A 25,854-nucleotide genomic window follows, 5' to 3' on the forward strand; every position below is an offset into this window, starting at 1 on the left:
TGTTTCATTTTCTAGTTGTCAAAGACTGCCTCATATATTAATGTGAAATGTTAGCTATTCATTAGGATACAAGTATAGAACTCCAGGTTGACTTGAAATCAGACTATTAAAAAAAAAAGACCAAATGGAGATAGGTTGTGTTCATATAATCAAATAAGAATTTCAAATACTGTAAATATTTAATTTACATGGAGCTTAACTTGGAAAACACATGTTCTTCAATCCACTTATTAAAAACCCTATTACATTAGAAGATGCATATGAGTTATTGAGAATGGAAGGCAAAGAGATTCCATACAAAAAGTTGAAAGGTAGCCTAGGGATCTATCTTGGGCTTCATTAAAAAAAAGTTCAGTTTAATATCTGAATTACTTAAGAAGTAGAGTGGGATTACACAGAAAAAGATGGCAACCAGAAAGATATTTCATTAGCCAGAGTTTGAATAACCTCTATTCTAAAATTGCTTCTTTGTCAGCTAAAATCATTTGCTAGGTCATTATTTTGGTTTCATTTTTCTTTTAGCATCTTTATGTTTCTTCCGACAGTCCTAGAAAAAAATACAAAAGCCTTTGTTAAGAAGTTGTTTCCAGGTATTGAGTAATTATAAAGTAAAATGTTTTCCAGTCTCAGGGTTGTGGAACCTCAAGGCAGTCCACCCATTTTGTGAGCACTCACTTAAAATGAACAGGGAATACTTAAACTTTTGGCTTTAAACAATACAGTGGGAAATTCAATTCAGTCCTAAACAACAACAAAATAACTCTCATGTTTTCATGTTATTCAGTAAGCCTGGATGGAACTATGTGACCAGTTCATCTGGCCAGTCTTCAGTTCCCTCATTTTTATGATACATGGGTTGAATTAAATATCTTCAAGTTATCTTTTAGCTCTATAATTCTGAGACTTTAAATTGTTTTAAACTCAGTTGTTATCCTTTAAGTTTCAAATCTCATTACAATCACTCTGGGAAATATTAAAACAAAGAAATGCTAAGGATATACCATTTATTTTAGGAGACAGTCACTGTAGAGATAGAGTTACTCACCTTACGCAGGTTATTTGTTTGGGCCTCCCAATAATTCCTGCTCATATTACTTTCTGCTTCTCTCCAGAATAACTTAGAACCTACTAATGGGAAAATGAAAAGGATAAGCCTGCAACTTAATACCAAAACAGACAATATTCTAGTGCTGGCAACATCAAGGTTGCCAATGTGACTTCTAAATAAGGCCATTTAAAAAAAAAAAAATTGTGGTGAAACAATACAATTCAATAATTTCTACATGTATAACAAAGTGACACCAATTACATTCTTCAAATTCTGCTATCCTTTTCCAAATTATCCCACTATTAACAAACATTCAAAGCATCCTAAGCAAAAATTCCTCCTGTCCCTCTTCCTGCCACTCCTACTAACCACTAATTATTTTTGGTTTCTGTATTTTTTCTTAATTCATATAAGTGAGATCATATATTATTTACTCTTTTGTGATTGACTTATTTCACTCAAAATGTTTTCTAGGTTCATCCATATTGTGGCATGCATCAGTACTTCCTTTCTTTTTATGCCTGAATAATATTCTACTGTATGTATATAACACATTGTGTTTATCCATTCATCTGTTTGTTGATAGACATTTTGGTTGTTTCCACCTTTTTGAAATTGTGAATACTGCTGTAAGAACTCTAGTGTATATATGTCTGTTTGCATTGCTTTCAAGTCTTTTGGGTATACAACCTTGAACAACGTGGCATGTAGGGGTGCCAGCTTCCCGTGTAGTTGAAAATCTGCATATAACTTTTTATTTTTTAAAATTTTTATTGTGATTTGGGTGAAAGTTTACAGAGCAAATTCATTTTCCATACAGCAGCTCACACACTTTGTCTCATGACATTGACTGCAACTGCCCACAGTGCAACAGCTTCCCTCCAACTTCCTCCCCATAGTTACATTTTTCCTGGGATTTTTCCCTCCCATGCACTCCTGCCCTCCAAGCTGTCCCCCTGTGTATACACAGTCCTCCTCTTCTCCCATGACTGATCTCTCCAAGGAGTATATGTACTTAATATAAATGTTCACTTCATATGCCTGTCTTTTATTTGGCTGGAAACCACAAGAGTGTGTTCAATTCCAGACTTGAAGGGCAGAGAGGGACCATAGTCTCAGGGGTTTTACCAGGCTCTCTACAGACCAACAAACCTGGTCCCCCATTTTTTTTTTTTAAATGATTTTGAGTTTTGTTCTACATTGTTCTCCGTTTCTATCCAGGATCTCCTACAGAGATCCCCCTCCGAGTGGTTGAGAGTGTAGTCAGGCATCATCTAGTTCTTCTGGTCTCATAGTCGTATAGGATGAGGCTTGCACCCACCAGCCACTCCTTGGAAGGAAGGTTGGGCAATTGTCACTTCCGTAGTGATACTGCCTTGGCAACCCAAGGAGGGGTTGCTATGAGTTGGGGCCAACTCAATGGCACATAATAACAACAACAACAACAACAACAACAACAACAACAACCAGTCACTTGGACTAATTGTTTCCATGCATCTTTGGTTTTCTTCTTCTTTGCTCTGGATGAGGAGAAACCCATTGTTGCATCTAGATGGCCGCTTGCAAGGTTTTCAGATCCTAGTTGCTACTTGCCAAAGTAAGATATGGAACAATGTTTGTGCGTAGTATGTTATGCCAATTGAGCTTGATGTCTTCTGTGACCATGGTCCCGAGCCCACAGGTCCAACTACTAGCTTCCTCTGCGTAGCTGGCTGTGGCCAAGAAGTGACTACAACCTTGTCCCTTGTCAGCTGTACTATATACCTGGGAATTCTTACAGAACATACCAATACACTTATAGAAACATTGCCAACTGTATACATGGTCATGGGCATACTTCCCCTTGCATAGACGTATCTAATAGTTCAGCCTGTCTATCCATCTATCCACCCATAGATTAATGTTTGCCTTCACTGACAATGCAGTATTATATGTGCAAAAGGGTTCATCTTTGTTGTCCATACCTCCTATGCACCTCTCTCTGTCTTCCCTTTTCTTCAATGCCACTGTGTTGATCATTCATATTTGGTACATTGCCCTTCTCTTTACCCAAATCAATACTTGTCTCCACCTATCTAGCAGTGTTCCCTCCCCTCCCCTCCTGGTAACCAACCAAGAAAATTTCCTTCCATATATAAACCTTTCCTTGACTTTTTACAATAACGGTCCTTCTGTGATTGACTTATTTCACTCAGCATAATGTCCTCTGAGTTCATCTACGCTATACAGTGTCTTGCAGGAAAACGTGCATATAATTTTTGACTCCCCCAAAACTTAACTCCTAACAGCCTACAGTTGATTGGAAGCCTTACTGATAACATAAACAGTCAATATACACTGTTCTTGCATTACAGTTATTAGATTTTCACACAAAGATACTCACACATATATACAACAGATACATTTATTAACTGTACAGCATGATGAATATATACTACTTCTTAAGTGGATGTGGATCATCATAAAGGTCTTCATCCTTGTCTTTATGTTGAGTAGGCTTAGAAGGAAGCATAGGGGTCAGGACTGGCAGAGGCAGAAGAGGTATAAGGGGAGGCAGGAGAGGCAAGCATACTTGATATAACTTTACAGAAATATATCATAACTTTGTTCTTTTTTGCATTTTCATTTCTCTAAAAATGTTTCTATACTGTACCAATCCTTTTTCATGTTTCAGTACCTGTATCATAGAAGGGTCTGTCATAAAAATAGTCAAAAACAGTCTTGAATAATCAGAACCCTTTTGCCAGACTGTCTAATGTCAGTGCCCCCCCCGCCCCCGGCACTGCTGCTTCTACATTTTCTTCCTCATCACCTGGCACTGGTTTGGCGGTGCTCATCTCCATCAAGTTTTCTTCTTTTAATTCCTCTGATATTGTCTATTAGCTTTTGAATTTCTCCAAGATCCATATCTTGAAAAAAATCTGCATATAAAAGGACTTGCACTGTTCAAACCTGTGCTGTTCAAGAGTCAACTCTATACCAAAGAGTGGAATTGCAGGGTCATATGTTAATTCTATGCTCAACTGTTAGAGTCATTTGCAAACTTTTCCACCAGTGGATGCAACATTTTACATTCCCAGCAGCAATCGATGAAGGTTTTTGTTTTTCTACAACCTTGGCAACACCTAATGTTTCCCTTTTTTTTTTTTTTGATCACTGAATGGGGGTAAGCCGGTATCTCATTGTAGTTCTGATTGACATCTACCTAAAGGCTAATGAAGGAGCTCTAGTGGCACAGAAATGAACACATCTGGCTACTAATCAAAAGGTTGGTGGTTTGAACCCTCCAGCCTCTCTGTGGGAGAAAGATGAGGCAGTCAGTTTCCATAAAGATTTACAGCCTTGGAAATCCCATGGGGCAGTTCTACTCTGTACTATGAGGTTGCCGTAAGTTGGAATTGACTCAATCGTAGTAGGTTTCACCTGGTAATGTATAATGACTTTGAGTACTTTTTCATGTGCTTGTTGGCCATTTTAATATCCTCTTTGGTGAACTTAAGGTGCTCTGGTGGCACAGTCTAAAGCATTTGACTGCTAACTAGAGGTTGGTGGTTCAAACCTACCAGCCACTCCACAGAAGGAAGACTGGGCAATCTACTTCCATAAAGATTTATTGCCTTAGAAAACCAAAGGGGTCGCTATGAGTCAGAATCTACTCACTGGCAATTAATTTGGTTTTGGTTTGGTTAGTGAACTTTCCAAGTCTTTTGTCCAATTTTTGATTGGGCTGTTTGTCTCTTTGTTGTTAATTTGCAGAAGTATTTTATATATTTTGGATGTTAGACCTTTATTAGATATGTGGGTTTCCAACGTTTTCTCTGAATCTACAGGCTGCTTTTTTGCTTTTTTGATAAAGTCCTTTGATGCAAAAGAAGTATTTAATTTTTGTAAGGTCTTACTTACATTTTTGTCTTCAGCTGCTTGTGCTTTTGTTGTCATATCTGATAGATCATTACTTAAAAAGTAGGTCCTATAGTTGTACCTCTGTATATTCTTCTAAGAATTTTATGGTTTTAGTTTTTATATTTTGGTTTTTGTGTATGGTATAAGGGTTGGGTTAAGGCCACTGTTTCCATTTGCTATGAATTAAAAAAAAAGATTTTTAATGCTTTTGGAAGTGTAGTATTCCTAAGATTATACTGTTTACATACAGTTTACTATTATGCAACTGTTTATTTCTGTTTGTGCTAGGCTTTAAGATATGAGGAGTTCATCAGCAGTGTTGGGGCTTTCACATGGACATTTAGGGTAGTAAAAACTTAAAGAAGTTTTGTATGTCTAGTACTTAAGCAAGTCTCAAGAACAAAACAATATTCTGTAGATGATAATGAATGAGCAATTAAGTTGGTGAGTGGTGAGCTCTCCAACCCTTGAGAGCTTCACAAGTAAACAATCATCAGTCTGATGAAGGTAGCTTAACCCAGGGCTTTGAACTGGTTTGAACCCCTGTTGATAATGTACATTTCTACCCCAGATATTCTGAACCAGAATCTACTTTTTAATAAGATCCCCAAGTGGTTTTTATGTATTCTCAAATGGTTCTTATGTATAGGGATCTGGTTAAAATGTAGATTCTGATTCAGTATATCTGGGGTGGAAAGGCAAATTCCCAGCAGGAGGTTAAACTAGAATGAACTGGTTGGAAGCCCTGGCTTAACTACTTGACATTGAAAAAGTATTCTTCAGGATTGGCACTTTATGAAAGTGTCTGTATTTGGATGCATGTTATTTTATCAGTGTGAGCAGTGGAAAGATCTATTGGAATCCAGACTTTCTAGAGCCACTAAGGCTGGATAAACACAAAACCATTACCCTGACATAATCTTTGAACTATAAAACAAAAATAACCTTCTGAAGTCTTATTTAAAAAGAACACTAGTTCAGCTTAATTTGCAAAGGTCATGCACTTTGAGCACTGTGCTCTTTTAAAGGACTATCTATACAAGTTCAAACGAAAAACAGCAACTTGGAAGAGTAGATAGAAAGCTTAGGGGCCAGTGAGTTAATGAGGGAAGAACAATATGGAAAAGGAGGGTGAACATGGTTGCATAACTTGAAGAGTATAACCAATGTCACTGAATTGTACATGTAGAAATTATTGACTGGTGTTATGTTTTGTTGTATACATTTTCAGCAACAACAAAAAATAAAAAATGAATTATGAAGACAGTATTTAATGGAAAAATGGTACTTACCATGAAGTCTCTCATCATTCTTAGAGAAAAAGAACCATCTATTGATTACTTTCTCAGGAATTGATACTTCTCTGAGGTAGGAAAGAGAAAGAGATAGACAAATATTAGTTGTTTTAATTTCAGTCTTTAAGAAGAAGAAATGTTTACAAATGTTTACAATGAAATGACTATTCCTCAAATATATCTGCTTTGTGTTTTTGCTTATTATTTCCCTGAGTGAAAATGACCACACACTCCCTCCCTCTCCATTCAACATTCTCTTTCTATCTGAAGTTTTGATAATCCATTTAAGTATGAACTTTACCCTCCTCTTACTGGTTTCTGATACCACATGCTCACCCTCTAGCTGCCATCACCTCTGGTTGCCAGGAGTTCAAAAGAAGAGAGAGACAGACCACTGGCAACCTGTTTCCAATTAGAAACATCACTGTCAGTTTCCTGTTCCTGAGCTCATCATATGCCTGGCTTCTACTAGAGCTGTCTAAATCTCAAGGAAAAAGAAACAAGCTCTCTAGTACCCAAAGGTCAAGAACTCCACAGTGGAGAGAAGATAAAGTTGTGTTGTGAAGATAAGCTTAGGTATTTCTATACTATCTCTAAAATGGGAACTCTGGTGGCGTAGTGCCTAAGGCATGTGACTGCTAACCATAAGCCTGGTGGTTCAAACCCACCAGTCACTCCTCGGAAGGAAGACTGTAGTGATACCACCTCGGAAACCCAAGGAAGGGTTGCTATGAGTCAGATCTGACTCAATGGCAGTGAGTTCCATTTTTGTTTTTTTTGTTATCCCTAAAGTAAGTCTGAGATTTTACAAAACATGAAATACACTTGCACAGAAACAACTTACCCAGGGTTGGGCTTTCTGGGATCTATTTCTATAGTAGTATCTTCCTCTTCTGAGCTGCTGTCTTGGAAACAAGGGTTTCCATGCCATGCAATCTTTCCAGGCTTCACTGTTTCAGCTCTATAGGTCTCTATATTGCCATAACAATAAATGATGAGGGGATTATAACTCAACAACCCAGCACTTCTGAACAAACATGTTTGATTACCATATTATTATGCAAATAATGAGCATGTTGTTATGTTTTTGCCAACGGCACCCCACCCCTTCCCCACCTTGTATTTTCCTAAGTGCACTATGCTAATTTTTTTTACATGTAGCATAGTGTGTTTACAAAAATGGATGCTACTTTAACTGATGATTTCTAAAGTAGATCTATTGTAGTTAGGTTTGCATATAAGCTTCTGTAAAGATATATAATGCTTTTTATAAACATTCAGAAAAGCTGCATGTATGTCTGAATACTAAGTGAAGAGTAACCTAGTAAGAAAGGTGTTTTTAACCTGTGGTCTATTTTAAGCTTCAGCGGTGAACTGACTGAAATGGAATGCAAAATCCAAGGATAAACTTTTGAAACAAATAGTATGTTAATCACATGGCATATATGCTTAAAGCTGTTTACCTATTTTTTTTCCCCAACCATATTAGGCACTGGCTGTCCATAAGTCATGGCTTTTTCAACTGCATTTATGATTGAAAAACCCAAAACCTCTTGCTGTTGATTATGATTCATGGTGACACTATAAGTTACACAGCAGTAGTGCTCCATATGGTTTTCACGGCTGTAACCTTTACTAAAGTAGATCATCGGGGCTTTTATCCACGGTGCTGCTGGGCTAAATTAGCAGTCCAGCACAATCTGTTTGTGCCACCAAGGGACCCTGCACATACCATATGAAACTAAATATATGGCTCATTACACTTTTTCATGGATACTTCTACTCAATAAAAGAAGATGTTGCACACTATTCTCTGATCTCCTTTCATATGGCAGCTTACTAGAAGTTTACAAAAATGATTTCTTCTTGTACTAAAAATAGCTTTGGGCACTGTTAATTTCTGATTATAAATACTGAACCTCACATTTCTTATCTTGTGGAAGGAAGAAACCTTTACCCAGCTAATGTTAAATCATTACACTAAATGTAGACTCAATCTATTAATTTTAACCTGTCTGAAGTGAAAAAGCAAAAGAAAAAAATTACCTTCCTTTACATCTTTGGCATCTGAATCAAAAAAGGAAAACGTAAACCTAATTGGCTCCTCATCCCCATTCTTCAGAGATGCAGGATCATTAACTTCTGTTTTGTCTCCACCACAGTCCTCGTTCCATGGTACATTTTCTTTCTTTTCATTGATACCTTTTGTAGTTTGGAGTCTTTCTTTCAAATCTGTAGCAATGTTATAATACATTTCTTTGGATACCTCAGGTAGTTTCTCACTTTCTTCTCTTTTCTTCTTTCGTTTTGCTTTACTGCCATGACATATACAGATAAGTACATCACAAAGAAATAGTCACTTCTGGGAAAATTTCCAGACATCAGGAAAGGAAGACATTTTGAGTACCTTAATTCCATTCATTCAGCAACCAAAAAGAAAGCGAAAAAAACCTCCCTGCCACTGAGTTGATTCCAACTCATATGACCCCCACTAGGTTTCGAGGCACTCATCTTTACGGAAGTAGATTGCCCACTCTTCCATCTGCATAGTGGCTGGTGGGTTTGAACCATCAACCTTCTGGTTAACACTCAAATGCCTTAGGCACTATGCCACCAGAGCGACACAAAAACTCAAGTAATAAAACTATTTCAATAAACATCTCCAAATATTGAACATGAATCATACTCTTCTACCTCAATTTCTTACCTGTATTTCAGAAATGACACCTAAGATAATACTTGGAGTAAGAAAATTAACAATATCAAGAGCTTCAGTTTTCTCATCTGTCAATTGAAGACTCTAAACTAGGTAAACATGGTAAACCATTTCAAGTTTTATAATTCTATGCATTTTATGAACCTGAATTTGAAAAGGATTTGGTTTAACTTAGTTTTAGATATGAAGTATAAATGTACTAAGAGTACTCTAAGATGAAATATTTATTTTACCATAAAACTGTCATATATTTAAGTGGCTAAAGCACTTGACTGCTAACCAGAAGGCTGGAGGTTCAAACCTATCAGCCACTCCTCAGAAGGAAGGTTGGGCAATCCTACTTCCACAGTGATACTGCCTCGGAAACCCAAGGAGGGGTCGCTATGAGTCGCGGCCAACTCGATGGCACATAACAACAACAACAACAACATATTTAATATGCTATTTTTTCTTTGAGCTTAGACTAAATATTACATGGCCATTTTCAAAACTGAGTTTTTACCTAGCAAAATATTAAGATCCTTTTTCCTATGAGTCCATTCCATATGTTATATATAAGATCAGGCAAAAGGTCTTAAAATACTATGTAAAATAATAAGTGACCACGATGTTCTAAATAACAATTTTATCAGTGGAGACCAGGTCATAGAAAGAAACTTTTAATACTTCATTAAATAAATTAAAGCAGCTAGGATGTAAGACAGATTTGCCTCCTATCAAACTGAGTTCTATAGAAAATTATGTTATATACACAGTTCCAAGCAATTATCACAGAACCTGAAAGTGGTGGCTTTAAAACTGGTCTAAAATTTCTTTGATACTCTCTTTCTTTGCAGAGGTGGAGGTTAATTCCCCTCTATTCCTTGACTGTGGGTTAAACTTAGAAAAATCTTTTAAAAAACAGAATAGGGTAAATGTAATGTATATAACTTAGAAGACTAGTGTCACAGAATACCCTTTAGTTTTCTCCTTGCTCTTCCCTCAGTTTGGATCACTTGCCTTGAGTGATCTCAGCTACCTGCCATATCGTGAGGCCACTGAGGAACTAAAGATTTCCTCTAATAGCCATGAGTGAGCCACCTTGGAAGATCATCTTGGCCCAGACAAGAATTCAGAAGTAGTAGAAGTCCTAGGCAACATTTTGACTGCAACCTCACAAGAGACCTTAAGCCAGAATTACCTAATGAAGTCAAATTCTAGACCTGTACAGACTTTGAGATAAATATGCATTTGCGGTTTTAGGATGGAATGTTTTTAGGTAGTTTGTTACATAGCAATAAACAATACAACCTAGATATAAAAGCAAAACTAACAGCACAAAACAACCCTCACATACCTGTTATGTTCAATGTGCAATAACTGAAATAACATACAAAAATTCTACATTGCAAGGAATATTTGTAGTTTTTCTACTTTGGTTTGATAATATGATTCTTATTAAAAATAATTTCTGTTGTTGAGAATATACACAGTAAAACATACAGCAATTCAACAGTTTCTACATGTACAGTTCAGTGACACTGATTACATTCTGAGTTGTGCAATCCTTCCCTCATCCTCCTTTTCTGAGTTGTTCCTTTCCATTAACATAAACTCACTGTCCCGTAAGCTTCCTACCTATGCTTTTGAGTTGCTGCTGTCAAACTGAACCCATATAAATGATTCTTAGAAGAGCACAGTGCTCAAGGTAGACATTTTTTGAGTGAAGCTAAGTTATTGTGTAGTTTTAAGAAGACTTCAGGGAGTATTTTTGGTTTAAAGATTATCTCAGGGCAATCGTTTCGGGGGTTCATCCAGTCTCCATAGCTACAGAAAGTCTGGAGTCCATGACAATTTGAAATTCTGTTCTGCATTTTGCCCCTTTTGGTGCCTAGGTACGAATCAGTTCTTGTCTTATGACAAAGGACGCAGTTGTTGTTCATGGAAGCAATGAGTCACAAAGTCCACATTCTCCTTCTATTCATGACCCTCTTTTCCTCTGTTGTTTCAGAAGAAAACAACGGTTGTTCCTTAAATGGCCTCTTGTAAGATTTAATGAGCCCAGGTACAACACAATGATCCATGAAGTAGAGCAGAAGCACTAAGCACATGATGAGGTCTAATTAACTGGAATGTCCCATGAAACTATGACCTTAAATCTCCAAATCAAGGAACCAAATCCCATAAGGTGTTTGGTTATATATAAGCAGCCTTAGCAGTGAAACATTTTATTGGTCCTTGTACATATATCAATTACACAACTTTTGCCAATTCAATTATTTAAAAGTGTACAAGTTATTAATAGCAATTACATTAACTTGGTGTGGAACCCTACCTTAATCAATGCTATTTTTCCATCACTGTAAATCCAAATTCAGCACTCCATGCCTTGTTTTCCTTTCTAGTCATCACCCACCAATGCATGTGCCCATGCAGTCCTTGGCAAGCAGAGCTGATTCTTAGGTTGCTGCCCAGGTCAAGATGCAACTTATAAATATTCAAATTGGCTGTGCCATCAGGACAGCTGACAGTCTGCAGCTTTATTTGTTCCCTTATTCACTGTTTTCATTCAGGTTCTTCTCCTGATTGGTATTTAATCCACTTTTTTATCCTTCCATTCAAAGCTCAGGGTTCTAATATCATCTTCTATATCTGTTTCAATTGGTTTCTTGTTTCTTTGTCGCAGAGCCTATGTAGCTTGTCTGCCTATTCTGCCACCTTGCCAGAAATCCTCAAATTTGTTTTAAATCAGGAAGTTTGTAAAAGTTTGTTACATCAGTCACAGGAAACTAATACAAGTAGGAAGGACCATACTAGAGCTGGAGCACATGTTATTATTTATATATGGGATTCTTTTGTCAAAAGGTAAGACTTTCTCTACCATGTTAATAATTCCTAACTTTTCATCTGCTAGTCTTCAAACTAAATACAATCAGGACATACTGATAGGATATTGTGGTGTAGCCATAAATCTTTGTAAACTTCATGGTGGAATTTGCCATTTGCAACTGAGTAACCCTTGATTGTTAAAGTTATCCACCTGGGGTATTTTTGTTGAGAGTGGCAGGAATCAATCTTCTGGGAAGTTTTCTCTCTCTCAGGTGTATAGAATTCTGACACTGGGATTGGTTAGTTTGGCCACTCTCCTAGGCTCAAAAGGAGCCCTCCTAGAGGTAGAAGGGGGTCTGACTGCTGGCTGAGAAAGATATGCTGCTGAGAGAAACAGGCTCCTGAGAGAGAGAGAGACATGAAAGACATACACTGCTGAGAGAGCAATGTGCTACTGAGACTGCTGGCTGCTGAGTAAGATGGCTGTCTGCAAGAGACTGAGTGTATTTCTGAACTTTGATTGTAGTCTGGTGCTTCTCTAATAAACCCCATAATCTGTGAGTTCTGTGTGGCCACTGCAGCGAATTATCAAACCCAGCAGAGAGATGGTGGGTGCTGTGGGAGGAACAGTTGGTGTCACGGTTGGTGCAAGGGCTGAAGGAAGGCAGCATGTCTAGCCTTAGGCTACTGATGGTGATTCTGTCTTCCTCTTGTGGGGTTAGAGGAGGTCAGAAGATGTGGCCTCCCTCTGCCCTTTTGGCAGATACTCATTATTATATACTTTTCTTACTGTCTAAAAGTAGATTAGTTCATATGCTTTTATTACTAAAAAGGGTAGTTTGAAATTTACCTTTCTTTTGGTTTATCATCTCTTTTTCTTTCAAAAGTGACATGGTCATGCCTTGTTGGATCATAATGTATGATGTCCCTATGTAAAAAGAAAGGAAATTGGTAAGTTGGAAGAGGTAAGTCAGAGCACTAATGTAAAAAATAAATAGCAAATTATAAGTCAACATTAGGAAAATGAATTTTGGGGCAAGTGGAAATGATATGATCTCAAAAAGAAGTATCAATCTTGTAAAAATATTCTTATTAAAAATTACATACTTTTCAGTTTCCTTGGCTCTTTAACTTGTAAATGATTTAAAACATACTGAAATAAGGGAGACAGCTCAGGGGTCAGGAGTGTATGGAGGGACAGACACAGGGAAGAAGTAACTATCAGGAAAAGTGGGAGGGGAGCTGTTGCATTATGGTAAATTGTAGTCAATGTCATGAGACAAAATGTATGTGAACTGCTGTATGGAAAGTGAATTTGCTCTGTAAATTTTCACCAAATCACAATAAAAAAATTATATATATTGAAATGTATACAGATGAAATTATATCATATCTGAGATTTGTATATTTCACAATAATTTCAGTGGGCAGGCAAGAGGAAGTAAAGATATAGATGAAAAAAGTGGCCATATGTTGATAATTGCAGAAGCTAGGTGATGGTATGCACAGTTTCATTATAGTAGTCTCTAAATTATGTTTGAAACTTTTCTTAAGAGTCAGTTTAAATAAATAGATTAACTCAAGGATGTGTAAAGAAAATAAAAACTACCTAACTGTACTATATGTATTTTTGTAAAATTCAAAAAAATACAACATAAATTTTCCTCTCATACCTATAAATAACGTGACCACTAAAAATAGCTAAATAGTCACTGTACATTCATGGTATATTTGTTTTGCCAGTCCATTGTTTCACTAATGGAAACAATGCTGCAATAATAACTAAATATATAAGGACAAAAATAATTTCTTTAGGTTTAATTTCTTGAGGTGAATCACTCACTGGGTCAAAAGTAAATGTACTATTTTTGAGTTCTGACACATACCGCCAAATGCCCTCCTCAGAAAGTTTAAAATGGGCTAGTTTCAAATTGAGTTCAAGAAGCCATTATGATAAAGGATAATAAGATGGACTGGGATCCAACAGAAACCATACTTAAATTTCTTAGCAGTTATTGATCCTTGGCATGTAGAATTGTTCAGGTTGATGTACAAAACACGTTGCACAACATCTAGTGCTTTATTTTTTTCTGCAGCAAGCTCTTCTTCCTCAGTTTTCTTTTCATTTACCTCTGTGACAGATAGGATAATTAGCAACCTCATGGCAAGTATAGCTTTAAAAGTCTCAATCATTAAATAATCATTAAGTACCTAAATATGTACAACAGCTCAGTATGATAGGAAGAAGAAAAAAATAAGCCTTATTTTGGTAACTCCCGTATCTCTAAGACCCTCGTGTCACAAGGAACCCAGAAATGCCATGACCAGAAAACACAAAGAACCACTTATATTTATGAAAGTGAAATCCAGATTTAACAGCTTTAATTGACAAGTCTAAAAAAATTTTAAATTGGTAAACAGATACTTATTTTTAACATTATTTTAACAATAATTTTTCAGCATTCTAAAACAGTGATAAAGAGAGTGAAGATGATAATTTCATTGTCTGTTAATATGACATTTCAGAAGACAGTGGCTTCAGCCTTTGAACTAGTAATAAATATTTCAGATAAAGAGTCATGTGCCCTACATACACAGGGCATCTGGAATTCTATAACCTGATGTATTCAACTGCTAGAAACAAACAAATATCAAAACAGAGTTATATAGTTATTTTGGATTATAGATAGAACTACAAAGGAAGATGTCTAAGGTTTCAAGACCCTTTCAATTGACTGCAGGATATAAACAACCAATAGCAGAACTAGAAAAAAAAGCTGATTTATGTTCTTTATGGAAATGCTCTCAAGATTTCTAAGGGTGCAAAGAGAGTAGAGATTATATTAAACTAGATCAATAAATGTTTTATAATTAGGTGGAGCCTGAGGTAGAAAAGGCAAACCAGATCCCCAGAGATGGGAGGACAGGATGCTAGGTAGAGGAAACAAAATGAGCACATATATCGAACTAAGAAATTGTATTACATATGCATTAGGTTGAACCATATGAAACTGCTGATATTCAACAATTTCTGACTTCAAAAAACAGTAATTTCAATTTTAAGCTAAAAATATTCATATTAGGGAGAAGTAGAATAGATGCTGGTAAAGACTAAAAGTTCAAGTAACAGAATGGCTATCTTTGCAATTCACAAGAAATTGAGAAGGAAAGGAAAATGGAGGTTATACATCTGCCTTCCCTGAGAGTAGAATTTCCATTGACAGAGAGAGATGGGTCAGGAGGAAGTGGTTTAAAGAGAGAGAAAGAGAGAGAGACAGAGAGAGAGACAGAGAGAAATACAGTTTTGGATTGCTGAGTTTCACACAGACACAAGACTGTTCAAAGGACCCAAAGCTCAGAGAACAGTTTTGTCCAAAAGAGATTCAAAACTGGGGAATATTATACACAAGTGGAGGCTAAAGCCAAAAGGGACTTACAGGGACTTACTAGGAAGGGTCTACTTTTGGAGGAAAAGGGAAAATTAGGAATTACAAAAATTAGGAAGAAAATCAGGAAGCTGTAATGGAAGTAAAGGGAATAGAAAATTTTAAGAGATGGTCAATAGTGAAATACTAGAGGTAGGCTGCAGAGAATGAAGCTTGAGAAAATGTCAGTGGTGAACAAGTTATCTATAGCTTTGAGGGAATACATACCACAACAGTTGTAAGGAGAGTGATAAAAGTAGATGAAGTTAAGAGAGTAAAATCTATATTCAGCTTCTAAATGCAGGTTATTTCTAAGGTTCTGCCACTGCTATGTTTTCTTCTGAGTCAGAAGAACTAAAGTCTTAGCTCTTAAACATAATTTGGCAAGTACCTGAGTACCTTGGAGAATTTATTGCAAACATTCCTAAATTTTAAAAATGTATTGTATGATAATAATTGCCTCAAAGAATTGTGAAGATCAAATGAGAGATGATATTCAATAAAGTATACCATAAAATACAAGCTGTAGTAGAAATGACTGAATTAGATGTAATTTATGTCTCAAGTTTAGAAATAAAAAAGAAATGGTATGTAAAGCAAGAATGCAAACAGGTATTTGTGTCCCGATGTTCACTGCAGCACAGTCATAGTAGCCAGAAGGTAGAAACAGTCTATCAACATATGAATGGACATATACAATGTGGTACATATGCATGATGGAATATTACTGAGTCATAAATAAAAATGAAGTCCCAGTACATGTTACAACATGAATGAACCTTAAAAACATTATGCTGACAAAAAAGGACAAATAGTGTATGACCTGACTTATGTGAAATATCTAGAATAAATAAGTTCATAGAGACCAAAGTTTATTAGTGGTTACCAAGGATAGGAGAAAAGGGGGAAGAAAGTGTCATTGCTTAGGGGACACTCAGTTTCTATTAAGGGTGATGGAAAAATTTGAAAATGGACAATGATGGTTGAATAACATGATAAATATAATGTCACTGAACTGAATTGTAGATATGAAGAATGTTGAAAGGGCAAATACATATGTATTTACCACACCCAAAAAGGAAAAGAAAGATAGAAAGAAATAAAAGAAATGAGGTGGCAATGAGAGAATTGGCAGGGCTGAAAGAATGGCATTTAGAAACCAATGAGATTCACCCATGTCTGTAGAAAGAAAGGACAGAAGAATAGGTAAGGATGAACATACAAGTGAGAAAGCAAGTAACAGGAAATATGAATGATGAAGATGAAGAAGTAGATTTAGATTAACTCAAGAGGGAGAGAAAAGCAAACAAATAAAAGGTAAGGATAAAAAATTCTGAGCTGAGTGAGGGAATAAGGAGATCACTATATGTGGCAATCCTCTTCATAAAGAAGATAAAGTCCTTTGAAATTAAGAGTAGAAAGTCTTAAAAAGAATATTTGGAACTATTGCTATGAAAAAATGCTATAGGAAGTCAAAAACAGGAATCAAGATGTTTCTGATAGCATTACTACCAAGTAAGGATAAATTTAAGTAGAATGGCATTGATGCTGCACTGCGTTAAAAATCAGCACCCAGCATGAACATCTAAGGAAAGTCAAGTGTGCCTAACAGTTTTCATGGCCTCAGCCAGAACATGTTCATCTGTTGATGTGGGCTGCCAGGCAGGTACCTCGTCTTGTCTTATGGCACAGATGGGATGGAGGAAAACAGAATTTCTGGTAGGTGATATCTATTGATGATCTTTCTGGAAGGTTCAAGTAACTAAATATTTCTAAATAAATTAATATATAAAACAAAAGTACCATACAAGTTCCAGCATTATTTCTGTCACCAAGGCCAAATTTTCCAACTACCGGTGATTCTTCTTGGTTTCCAACTTTTGCATTCCAGTCACCAGTGATAATTAACACATCCTGATTGCATGTTTGGTCAATTTCAGACTGTAGAAGCTGATAAAATTCTTCAATTTCCTCATCTGTGGCTTTGGTGGTTGGGGCATAAATTTGAGTAACAGTCATATTAATGGGTCTTCCTTGTAGGCGTATGGGTATTATCCTATCACTGACAGCATTGTATTTCAGGACAGATCTTGAAACATCCTTTGTGAAGATGAATGCCACGCCATTCCTTTTCAAACTGTCATTCCCAGCATAGTAGATCATATGGTTGTCTGATTCAAAATGGCCAAAAACAGTCCATTTCAGCTCACTAATGCCGAGGATATCAATCTGTATGTGTTCCATTTTCTTTTTGACAACTTCCAATTTTTCTAGATTCATACTTCTTACATTCCATGTTCCGAAGATTAATGGATGTCTGTGGCTGTTTCTCTTCAACTTGAGTGGTGCCACATCAGCAAATGAAGGTCTCGAAAGCTTTCGCTTATCCTTATGAGTAAGGCTGGGTTTACTCAGATGTTGCAGCTCTTTCCCAGTCCTATTTTGAGAGCCTTCTAGCCTAACTGGACTATTTATAAAGTTGTGTGGTAATGTATCAGACAGTGTTTCTTTGCTATTCATAAGGTTTTCCCTGTCCAATTCTTTGAGAAGTGGATGGCCTCTTCCTTCTTCCTAGTCTGTCTCAGTCTATAAGCTGGGCTGTTACCTGTGCACCAGGTGCATCTCGCTGGGTTTTAAACACCAGAGGCTCAGCCTCAAAACTCAGGTCTACATGTCACCACAGTAGGACAAACTGACAGACAAGTTTGTCTTGCTGTTGGAGACCTCTCGTATCACCCCCACCTGGGTCCCTGTGGCTGACTGTTCCTGTGTCTGGCTTCCTGGCTTTTAATCCCCTTTCTCCTGCTCTTCTGGCCTGCTGCTTTGGGAGTCCCTGAGTTGTCCCTGGGGCTGACTGCTCCTCTGTCCAGGTTCCTGGCTTTTATTCCCTTTCTCCTGCTCTCCGGTCCTGCTGCTTTAGGTGGGCCTAAGTTTCCTCTCCTCACCTAATCCCTTCAGCTGATTGCTCTTCTCTCTGGCTTCCTGGCTTTTAATCCCCTTTCCCTGCTCTTCCAGCCTGCTGCTTTGGGCGTCCCTGAGTTGTCTCTCCTCACCTGTAACCCTGGGGCTGCTGGAACTCATATGGTATGGACAATGAATAAGGAAGACTGAAGAAGACTTGATGCTTTTGAGTTGTGGTGCTGGCGAAGAATGCTGAAAGTATCATGGACTGCTAAAAGAACTAACAGATCTGTCCTGGAGGAAGTGCAGCCAGAATGCTCCTTGGAAGCAAGAATGGCCAGACTTCGTCTCACCTATTTTGGTCATGTTGTAAGAAGGGACCATTCCCTGGAGAAGGATGTCATGCTTGGTAGGGTGGAGGGTCGACGAAAGAGGGGGAGGCCTTCAACGAGATGGATTGACATGGTGGCTGCAACGATGGGCTCAAGTATATATTGTGGGGCTGGCGCGGGATCGGGCAGTGTTTCGTTCTGCTGTGCATGGGGTCGCTATGAGTCGGAAACGACTCGATGGCACTTAACAACAACAACAACAATAAAACAAAATAGTATTAACTAAGCTCCTCAATTTAATGTTTTTGGATGTAGAGTTTGTTTGTTAAGTGAAGTTGGTAGTTTAGATGATTTCTAAGGGTCCCACCAACTCTGGTATTATGACTGAACAGTGAGAAATTTACCTTTCTCTTCTTCACTGTCGCTTTCTAGAAATCGAGAGTCCATACGAAATCTGTTATCAGTGCCAAAGTGAGACTGTAAATCCATAAGCTACAGATAAAAAATGGATTATTGAAAATGCAGTATGGATAAAGAATTTGCGCTGTAAACTTTCACAGAAATCACAATAAAAATTAAAAAGTAAAGAAAATACAAGAACAGATAATTGAGAGCCAGGCTGTCCATAATGCACCTCTCTACACCTTAAAATCCACTGCATTAATGTGTTTCCATAAAGTGACTTAAGCATACTCAATCAAAAAGGATCACAGAGAACTTACTCCCAAAATAGCTCAACTGGAATATATGTTCTAGAAATATATGGAATAATAAGGAACTGTTTGAAGTTATATTATTTTCAGTCTTCACTAACCTTCTGTCCAGCTCTTCCCTCAAACTGAGGTTTGATTTTAAACCTGTTACTGTCATCTTCGGAATCAGATTTCTCGTCACCACTGTTATCAAACAGCTTCCCAGATGCTTTACAAATGGATTCCTTTCATAATGATGAAGAAAATAGATATTAATTAGTGGTCAGCATTTGCTTTCAAAATTTAATCATTCTCCTCATATTTCATGTATCTATCATAAACAGGTAGATGGTGAGTTAAAACATAAATCACTAATTCAATGACATTTAACTGTCCCCTGATATCATTTATCCAGATGTTCCCCAGTGAAGCCTAGATTTGGAAGGTAATAGTGGTAGTGGTGAAAATACTTAGCAGATGATATGGAGAGTATAGAATCATGATGAAGAAAGCTGTAGTCTGAGGGTCTGGGGCTTAGGGAGCCCTAGATCACACTGTACCTCCTAAGAAGATTATATGTAGGGACAGGAAGTTGTGTGGAGATCTTGGTATACAAAAGACAAAAACAGATGAATGCCCACAGTGATGTCCAAACTTCTTACCTTCACAAGTTCTTCTGGATGGCTTAATTCCTGAATGGATGTCTCTTTTCTTTCACTTTCACTGTCAGAGCCAAAGATGATGTGTGTTGCCCTCACCTCTGAATGATCATCCTGGGGAGGTCATCAAAAGCAGTATTTCTTAGGAAAATCTAATCTCAAACTTAACATGGCCAATCATTATCTCCTTCCAGGTCTTCTTCTTATTCTTTCCTTATCTCAGTGAATGCCACTGTCATCCACTTAACTGCCCAAGTCAGAAACTTAGGACTTCTCTTTCTATACCCAGTTGATAACCAAGTTCTATTGAATTGACCTTCTTTGTATCTTTTAAATCTGTCTTTGCAACCTCCAAAGGCTCTCCAAGGTTCAAGATTTGCTCCATTCAACTTGTTCTTATCATGACTAGAAGGATGTTTCTAATACAGGAGTAATCTCACCTTTTCTGTAATAGGCCAGAAAGTAAATATTTTAGGCTTCACAGGATACATATGGTCTCTGTCCATACTTGTCTTTTATTACAACCATTTACAAATATAAAAACTGGGACTTCCAGGAAGATGGTAGAAGAGGCCATATAATGATTAAAGGAATAATCAAACAAGGACATAATCATAATAAACACTTACACACCCAATGAAGGAGCCTCAAAATACATAAATCAAACTTTAACAAAATTGAAGAGAAATAGACAACTCCACAATAATAGTAGGAGACTTTAATACCACTTTCAATGAAGGATAGAACAATCAGAAAGAAACTAAACAATAAACTCAACCAATTTGAACCTATAGACAAATACAAAGCATATCACCCAACAATAGAACAATATACATTCTTTTCTAAGACACACAGAATGTTCTCCAGAATAGACCAAATGTTAGACCACAAAGAAAGCCTTAATAACTACAAAATTTCAAAATAATGCAAAGCATCTGTTCTGGTTACCTAGTGCCACTCTGACAGGAATATACCACAAATGGGATGACTTTCATAAACAGGAGTTTTTTCTTAAAAGTTGGAGGCTTTAAGTTCGAGTTCAAGATGCTAGGCTCTAGGGGCTTGGGTGAAAGCACCTCAGCCTTGGGCTTCAGCTCTGCCTCCTGCTCCTGGCCCACTGAAGCTAGAAGCTTTTCTTCACTCAGACAGCTGCTGGCTGCTGAGGCTGACAAGCCCAAGGTTGACAAGTAAAAAGGCACAGTTTTCGATGTTACCAAACCACATGGCAGGCTGTTAATTCAAGTCAACTGAAAGTCCCAAGGTTGGAAGCGCATGGCAGGCTGCTGAACAACGACATGGCTACAAGCAGGGTTCAAGCGTGCCATAAGCTAGAGACCATTCCTAAAGCTGCCGTTTATATATGGGAAGCACACCACAACCCTAAAGCAGCTACTCAGCTGCTCCAATAGATTCCACCATGAAGTTAATTACCAATCTCACCATGGGGAATAACTATATTCAGTTGCCCAGCCACTCAACCAGGCTTACCCAAGTTGACACACAAACTTAAACATCACACCATCTTTTCAGATCACATGCTATAAAATTAGAATTCAATAATAGGAAAATCAAGGTAACAAAATAAACATGGCAACTAAAAAACACACTCTTAAAAAACTACTGGATAGGATTCCAGCAACCCAGTGGAATAGGCAGACAAGCTACACAGACCCTCTGCAACAAATCAATGAGAAACCAATTGAAATTGATACAGAAGACAATCTTGGAACCCTTAGCTTTGAAGGGAAGGATAAAGAAGTGAATTAAATACCAAATAGCAGAAGAACCTGAATGAAAACAGTGATTAAGGAGACAAATGGAGCTGCAGACTGCCAGCTGGCCTGAGGGCGCAGCCATCTTGAATATTTGCAAGCATATTCCAGTAGCAACCTAAGCATCAGCTCTGATCCTGAAGGACTATATATGGGCAACAACTGCACTGGTGCCTGACAACCAGAAAGAAAAAGGGCGAAGAAGGAGAAAAACAGACCTGTGGACTATAGGCTGTCCTGAGGGCACAGCCATATTGAATATTTAAAAGTGGCACAGACACTGAATATATGTAAGTAGTGTTCTGACCTGGACAGTGACCTAAGAATATGCTCCACTGGCTGAGGACAACACAGGCAACTGCACTGGAGGTTGACAACAATAAAGGTGTGACATTCCCTTGTTACTCTTATACCCCATACTCTCTTGGTGAACAGAAGTATGACCATCCGTGCCTCCAACCACCTTCTTAACCAGTAGGAATTCCATCCCAGTCTGTGCTCTGACAGATTCTGTATGCCCTGCCCCGCCTCCCAGTTTGTTTTGAAATTACTCTTTTTATGCTCTACCTTCTTCCTTTTGCTTAATTTTTTTTTATCTTTCTCTTCCCTGATTCTTTTTTTTCTTTCTTTTTTCCCTTTTCCTGCTTACATTCTTATTCTTTGTTTTAGATCTTCCCATCCCTTGTTTTTGCTTTTGCAGTTTTCCCATTTCCTCTTTACTCTTCCTTAACTCTTGCTCTTTTCTCTCATTCTCCCCTCCCTAGATACTGTGGGTTTTTATTTTCCCCCTTTTCTCATTTTTTAAAAATCTTTTAAAAATACATTTAAAATTTTTTTCTTCACATTTATTGTCTTTTTTAAAATGATTATTCCTGTTTGGTAATGGGGTTTGAGTTTTTTGCTCCCTTGTTTTTATTTTCTTGGTGGTCTTTTGAAGTTTTATTTTTTTAAATCTCTGACTGGGAGACAGCAACCATTCCCACACAGTCTGACCACACCTGCACCTTCTGCAGCCCCACTGTGTGAGGCTTTTTCACCAAATGACCAACAACAGATGGCAGCCAATACCATGTCAACTCACCTCAACTTGTCTTTACAAACAGCTATCAGAGATTTATGCACACACTCTTATTCTCGATCACACCCACTAGGAGACAGGTGGTGAGTAGTTAAGTGCTAACAACTAGAGGACAGAGAAGCACAATAGCCTGCTCACACAGATATATGAAAACAAAGTTAAAGGAAATAAAAAATCTTTGGCAATTCACACCAACATACAACCACAAATTAAACATAAACACAACATTACAATGTCTCAGAGACAAATATCCATCCCAGTCCAAACAAAGAAGCTAGATAAACTAGGACAAACAAGAGACCAGGATACAAACCCAGAAAACACCTCTGAGGAAGAAGGAATAATGGAACACCTGATAAGGAATCAAAATTATTATGTTTACGTACTTTCAACTAGATTGAGAGACAGATCAAAGAAAACACTGACAAGATCAAGGAAAACAATGACAAAGCTCTAGAATGATTTAGGAGAACAATATAACAAATTGACACAATAAAAAAAAAAATTAGAAATGATACAAAAGCAACAAATAGAAATGCAGATGATTATACTAACATTTGAGAAACAGCTAAGACATTGAATGGGCAAAGGAATAGAATCAGATCTATGGGAAGACAGAGTTAATGATATTTAAGACAAATACCTCAATAGTACCTTGTTAAAAGACAAATCAGAAAAAAGATCAAAACAAAATGAAGAAAGTCTAAGATTCATCATGTTGGATACCATCAAGAGGAATAACCTACCTGTAATTGGAATTCCAAAAGAGGAGGAGAAAAATAAGACAACAGAAAATTGTCAGATTTGTTGGAAAAGACTTTCCCTAATATGATGAAGAATGAGATTAAATCCATTCAAGAAGTTCCATGAACCCCAAACAGGTTAGACTCCAAAAGAAAATCACTAAGACTTATCATCATCAAATTACCAAAAAAAAAAAAAAAAAAAAAAAAAAAAAAAAAAAACAACACAAAGAAAGAATCCTGAAAGCAGCACAGGAAAAGTCAAAAGTTACCAACAAAAGGCAACCAATAAGTCTAAGCTTGGATTTCTTGGCAGAAACCATGCAGGCAGGAAGGAAATGAGATAATATATATAAAACCTTAAAATAAAAAAATTTCCAACCAGGAATTAATACCCAGCAAAACTGTTCCTCACATATGAGGGTAAAATTAGGACATTTCCAGATAAACAGTAATTAAAGGAATTTGATAAAACCAGACCAACCTTACAAGAGATGCCAAAGGGAATCCTTCGGGCAGAGAACCAACAACAGGAAACAGCAACCAATGACTAGTACACATGGTGACATAACCCAAAAGCAAATCCATTTATACAATATCCAAAGTAAGATAAGCTTACAAGACTATAAACAGGAAAGCACAGACATCAGTTGGTAAATGAGGACAACTATTAACCAAGAAATGGAATAAATAATATAGTTACAGAATGCCTAAATAGTGAGGAAGTCAAGAAAATTGTGAGACAGAACACACTGTTTTAAACTTGGGAAGTAAATTATAAACCATAGGGTAACCTCAAAGAAAAATAATAAAATTCACATCAAAATAAAAAAGAGGACAAGCAGAAATACTTAAAAATACTAAAACAGTAATGATGAAGGAGATAACATGATTCATAAAGAAAATGAGCCCAGCACAGAAAATTATATGGAATAAAGAAATAAGCAACACCACACACACACACACACACACACACACACACACACACACACAAAACCAAAAAAAACCCCGACATAAAATGACATTAATAAATTCATACTTTTCCACAGTAACACTGCATGTAAATGAATTAAATGAAGCATTCAAGAGCCAGAGAGTTGCAGACAGGATAAGAAAACATGACCCATCAATATGCTATCTACAAGAGACTCACTTTAGACACAAAGACAAAAACAGTCTAATCATCAAAACTTGGAAAAAGACACATCAAACAAATGACAATCCAAAGAGGGCAGGGGTGGCAATACTAATTTCTGATAAAATCGACTTTAAGACAAAACTTACCATAAGAGAGAAGGAAGGTCATTATATACTGATTAAAGGATCAACTGAACAAGAACACATTATAAGAATAAATATCTACATGCCCAATGGAAAAGCTCCAAATACATAAATCAAATTTAACAGAACTGAAAAGACAAACAGATGACTCCACAGTAATAGTAGGAGATTTAATACATAGCTTTCAATCAAGAGTAGAACTGGAAAGAAACTCAATAAAGATGAAGAAGAACTAAACAATAAAACCAACCATCTTGACTGTGTAGACAACTACAGAGCACTTCACTCCAAAGGAGCACATTATACATTCTTTTGCAGAGCTCATGGAGCATTCTCCAGGATAGACCATGGGTTAGGCTACAAAGAAAGCCTCAATAAATTAAAAACAATGAAATACTGCAAAGCATCTTCCCAGATAACTATGCTATAAAATTAGAAATCAACACTAGGTAGGCCAATGGAAAAAGAACAAACATATGGAAACTGAATAATACTTCTCAAAAATGACTGGGTAATAGAATAAAATGTGAAATAGAAAAATCCTTGAATCATATGAGAATATAAATGCAACATACCAAAATCTTTGGGACACAGCAAAAACACTGATCACAGGCCAATTTACAGCAATAAATGTACACATCAAAAAAGAAGGAAGAGCCAAAATTAACACTTTAAATCAAAACTCCAACAATTAGAAAAAAGAACAGCAAGAAAGGCCTACAATCACCAGAAGAAAGGAAACAATCAAGATTTGAGCAGAAATCAATGAAACGGAAAAGAGAAAGACAATAGAAAAAAATCAACAAGGCTAGAAGATGGTTTTTTGAAAAGATACAATGGACAAACCACTGGCAAATTTAACAAAGGAAAAGAGGGAGAGAATACAAATAACATGAATAAGAAATGAAACATGTGACATCACAACAGAACAAACTGAAATACAAAGGATAACATCAGGATATTTATGAAGAACTGTACTCCAACAAATTTGAAAATCTGGCAGAAATGGACAGATTCTAGAAACATACCTTACCTGTGGTATAGTAAATTACTTTGTGTGGCTTTTCTACCCATAAGTCTTTGTAAACTCCAAGGTGGGATTTGCTATGAGCAACTGAGGAGCTCCTGATTGCTGAAGCTATCACCTGGGTTATTTCTGTTGGGTGTGGCACAATACAATGTTCTCGGAGGTTCCCACTCT

General features: G+C 37.0%; 1 protein-coding gene across 1 annotated transcript in view; it reads right to left on the reverse strand.

Moving 5' to 3' along the window:
* Positions 1 to 496: 496 nt before the first annotated feature.
* Positions 497 to 25,854, reverse strand: part of NOL8 (nucleolar protein 8) — a 93,975-nt gene continuing 68,617 nt past the window's right edge. Inside the window, exons 7-16 of the mRNA XM_007953004.1 lie at positions 19,783 to 19,893; positions 19,243 to 19,365; positions 18,833 to 18,920; positions 13,767 to 13,902; positions 12,621 to 12,698; positions 8,293 to 8,561; positions 7,091 to 7,217; positions 6,244 to 6,314; positions 1,046 to 1,125; positions 497 to 547 (exon numbers count right to left, since the gene is read on the reverse strand). Of these exons, the coding sequence (XP_007951195.1) occupies positions 497 to 547; positions 1,046 to 1,125; positions 6,244 to 6,314; positions 7,091 to 7,217; positions 8,293 to 8,561; positions 12,621 to 12,698; positions 13,767 to 13,902; positions 18,833 to 18,920; positions 19,243 to 19,365; positions 19,783 to 19,893 (1,134 nt within the window). The remainder of the gene's footprint in view (positions 548 to 1,045; positions 1,126 to 6,243; positions 6,315 to 7,090; positions 7,218 to 8,292; positions 8,562 to 12,620; positions 12,699 to 13,766; positions 13,903 to 18,832; positions 18,921 to 19,242; positions 19,366 to 19,782; positions 19,894 to 25,854) is intronic.

This window comes from Orycteropus afer, unplaced genomic scaffold (genome assembly GCF_000298275.1).
Source record: "Orycteropus afer afer isolate SDZICR_OR568_19922 unplaced genomic scaffold, OryAfe1.0 scaffold00368, whole genome shotgun sequence".
Taxonomy (NCBI): domain Eukaryota; kingdom Metazoa; phylum Chordata; class Mammalia; order Tubulidentata; family Orycteropodidae; genus Orycteropus; species Orycteropus afer.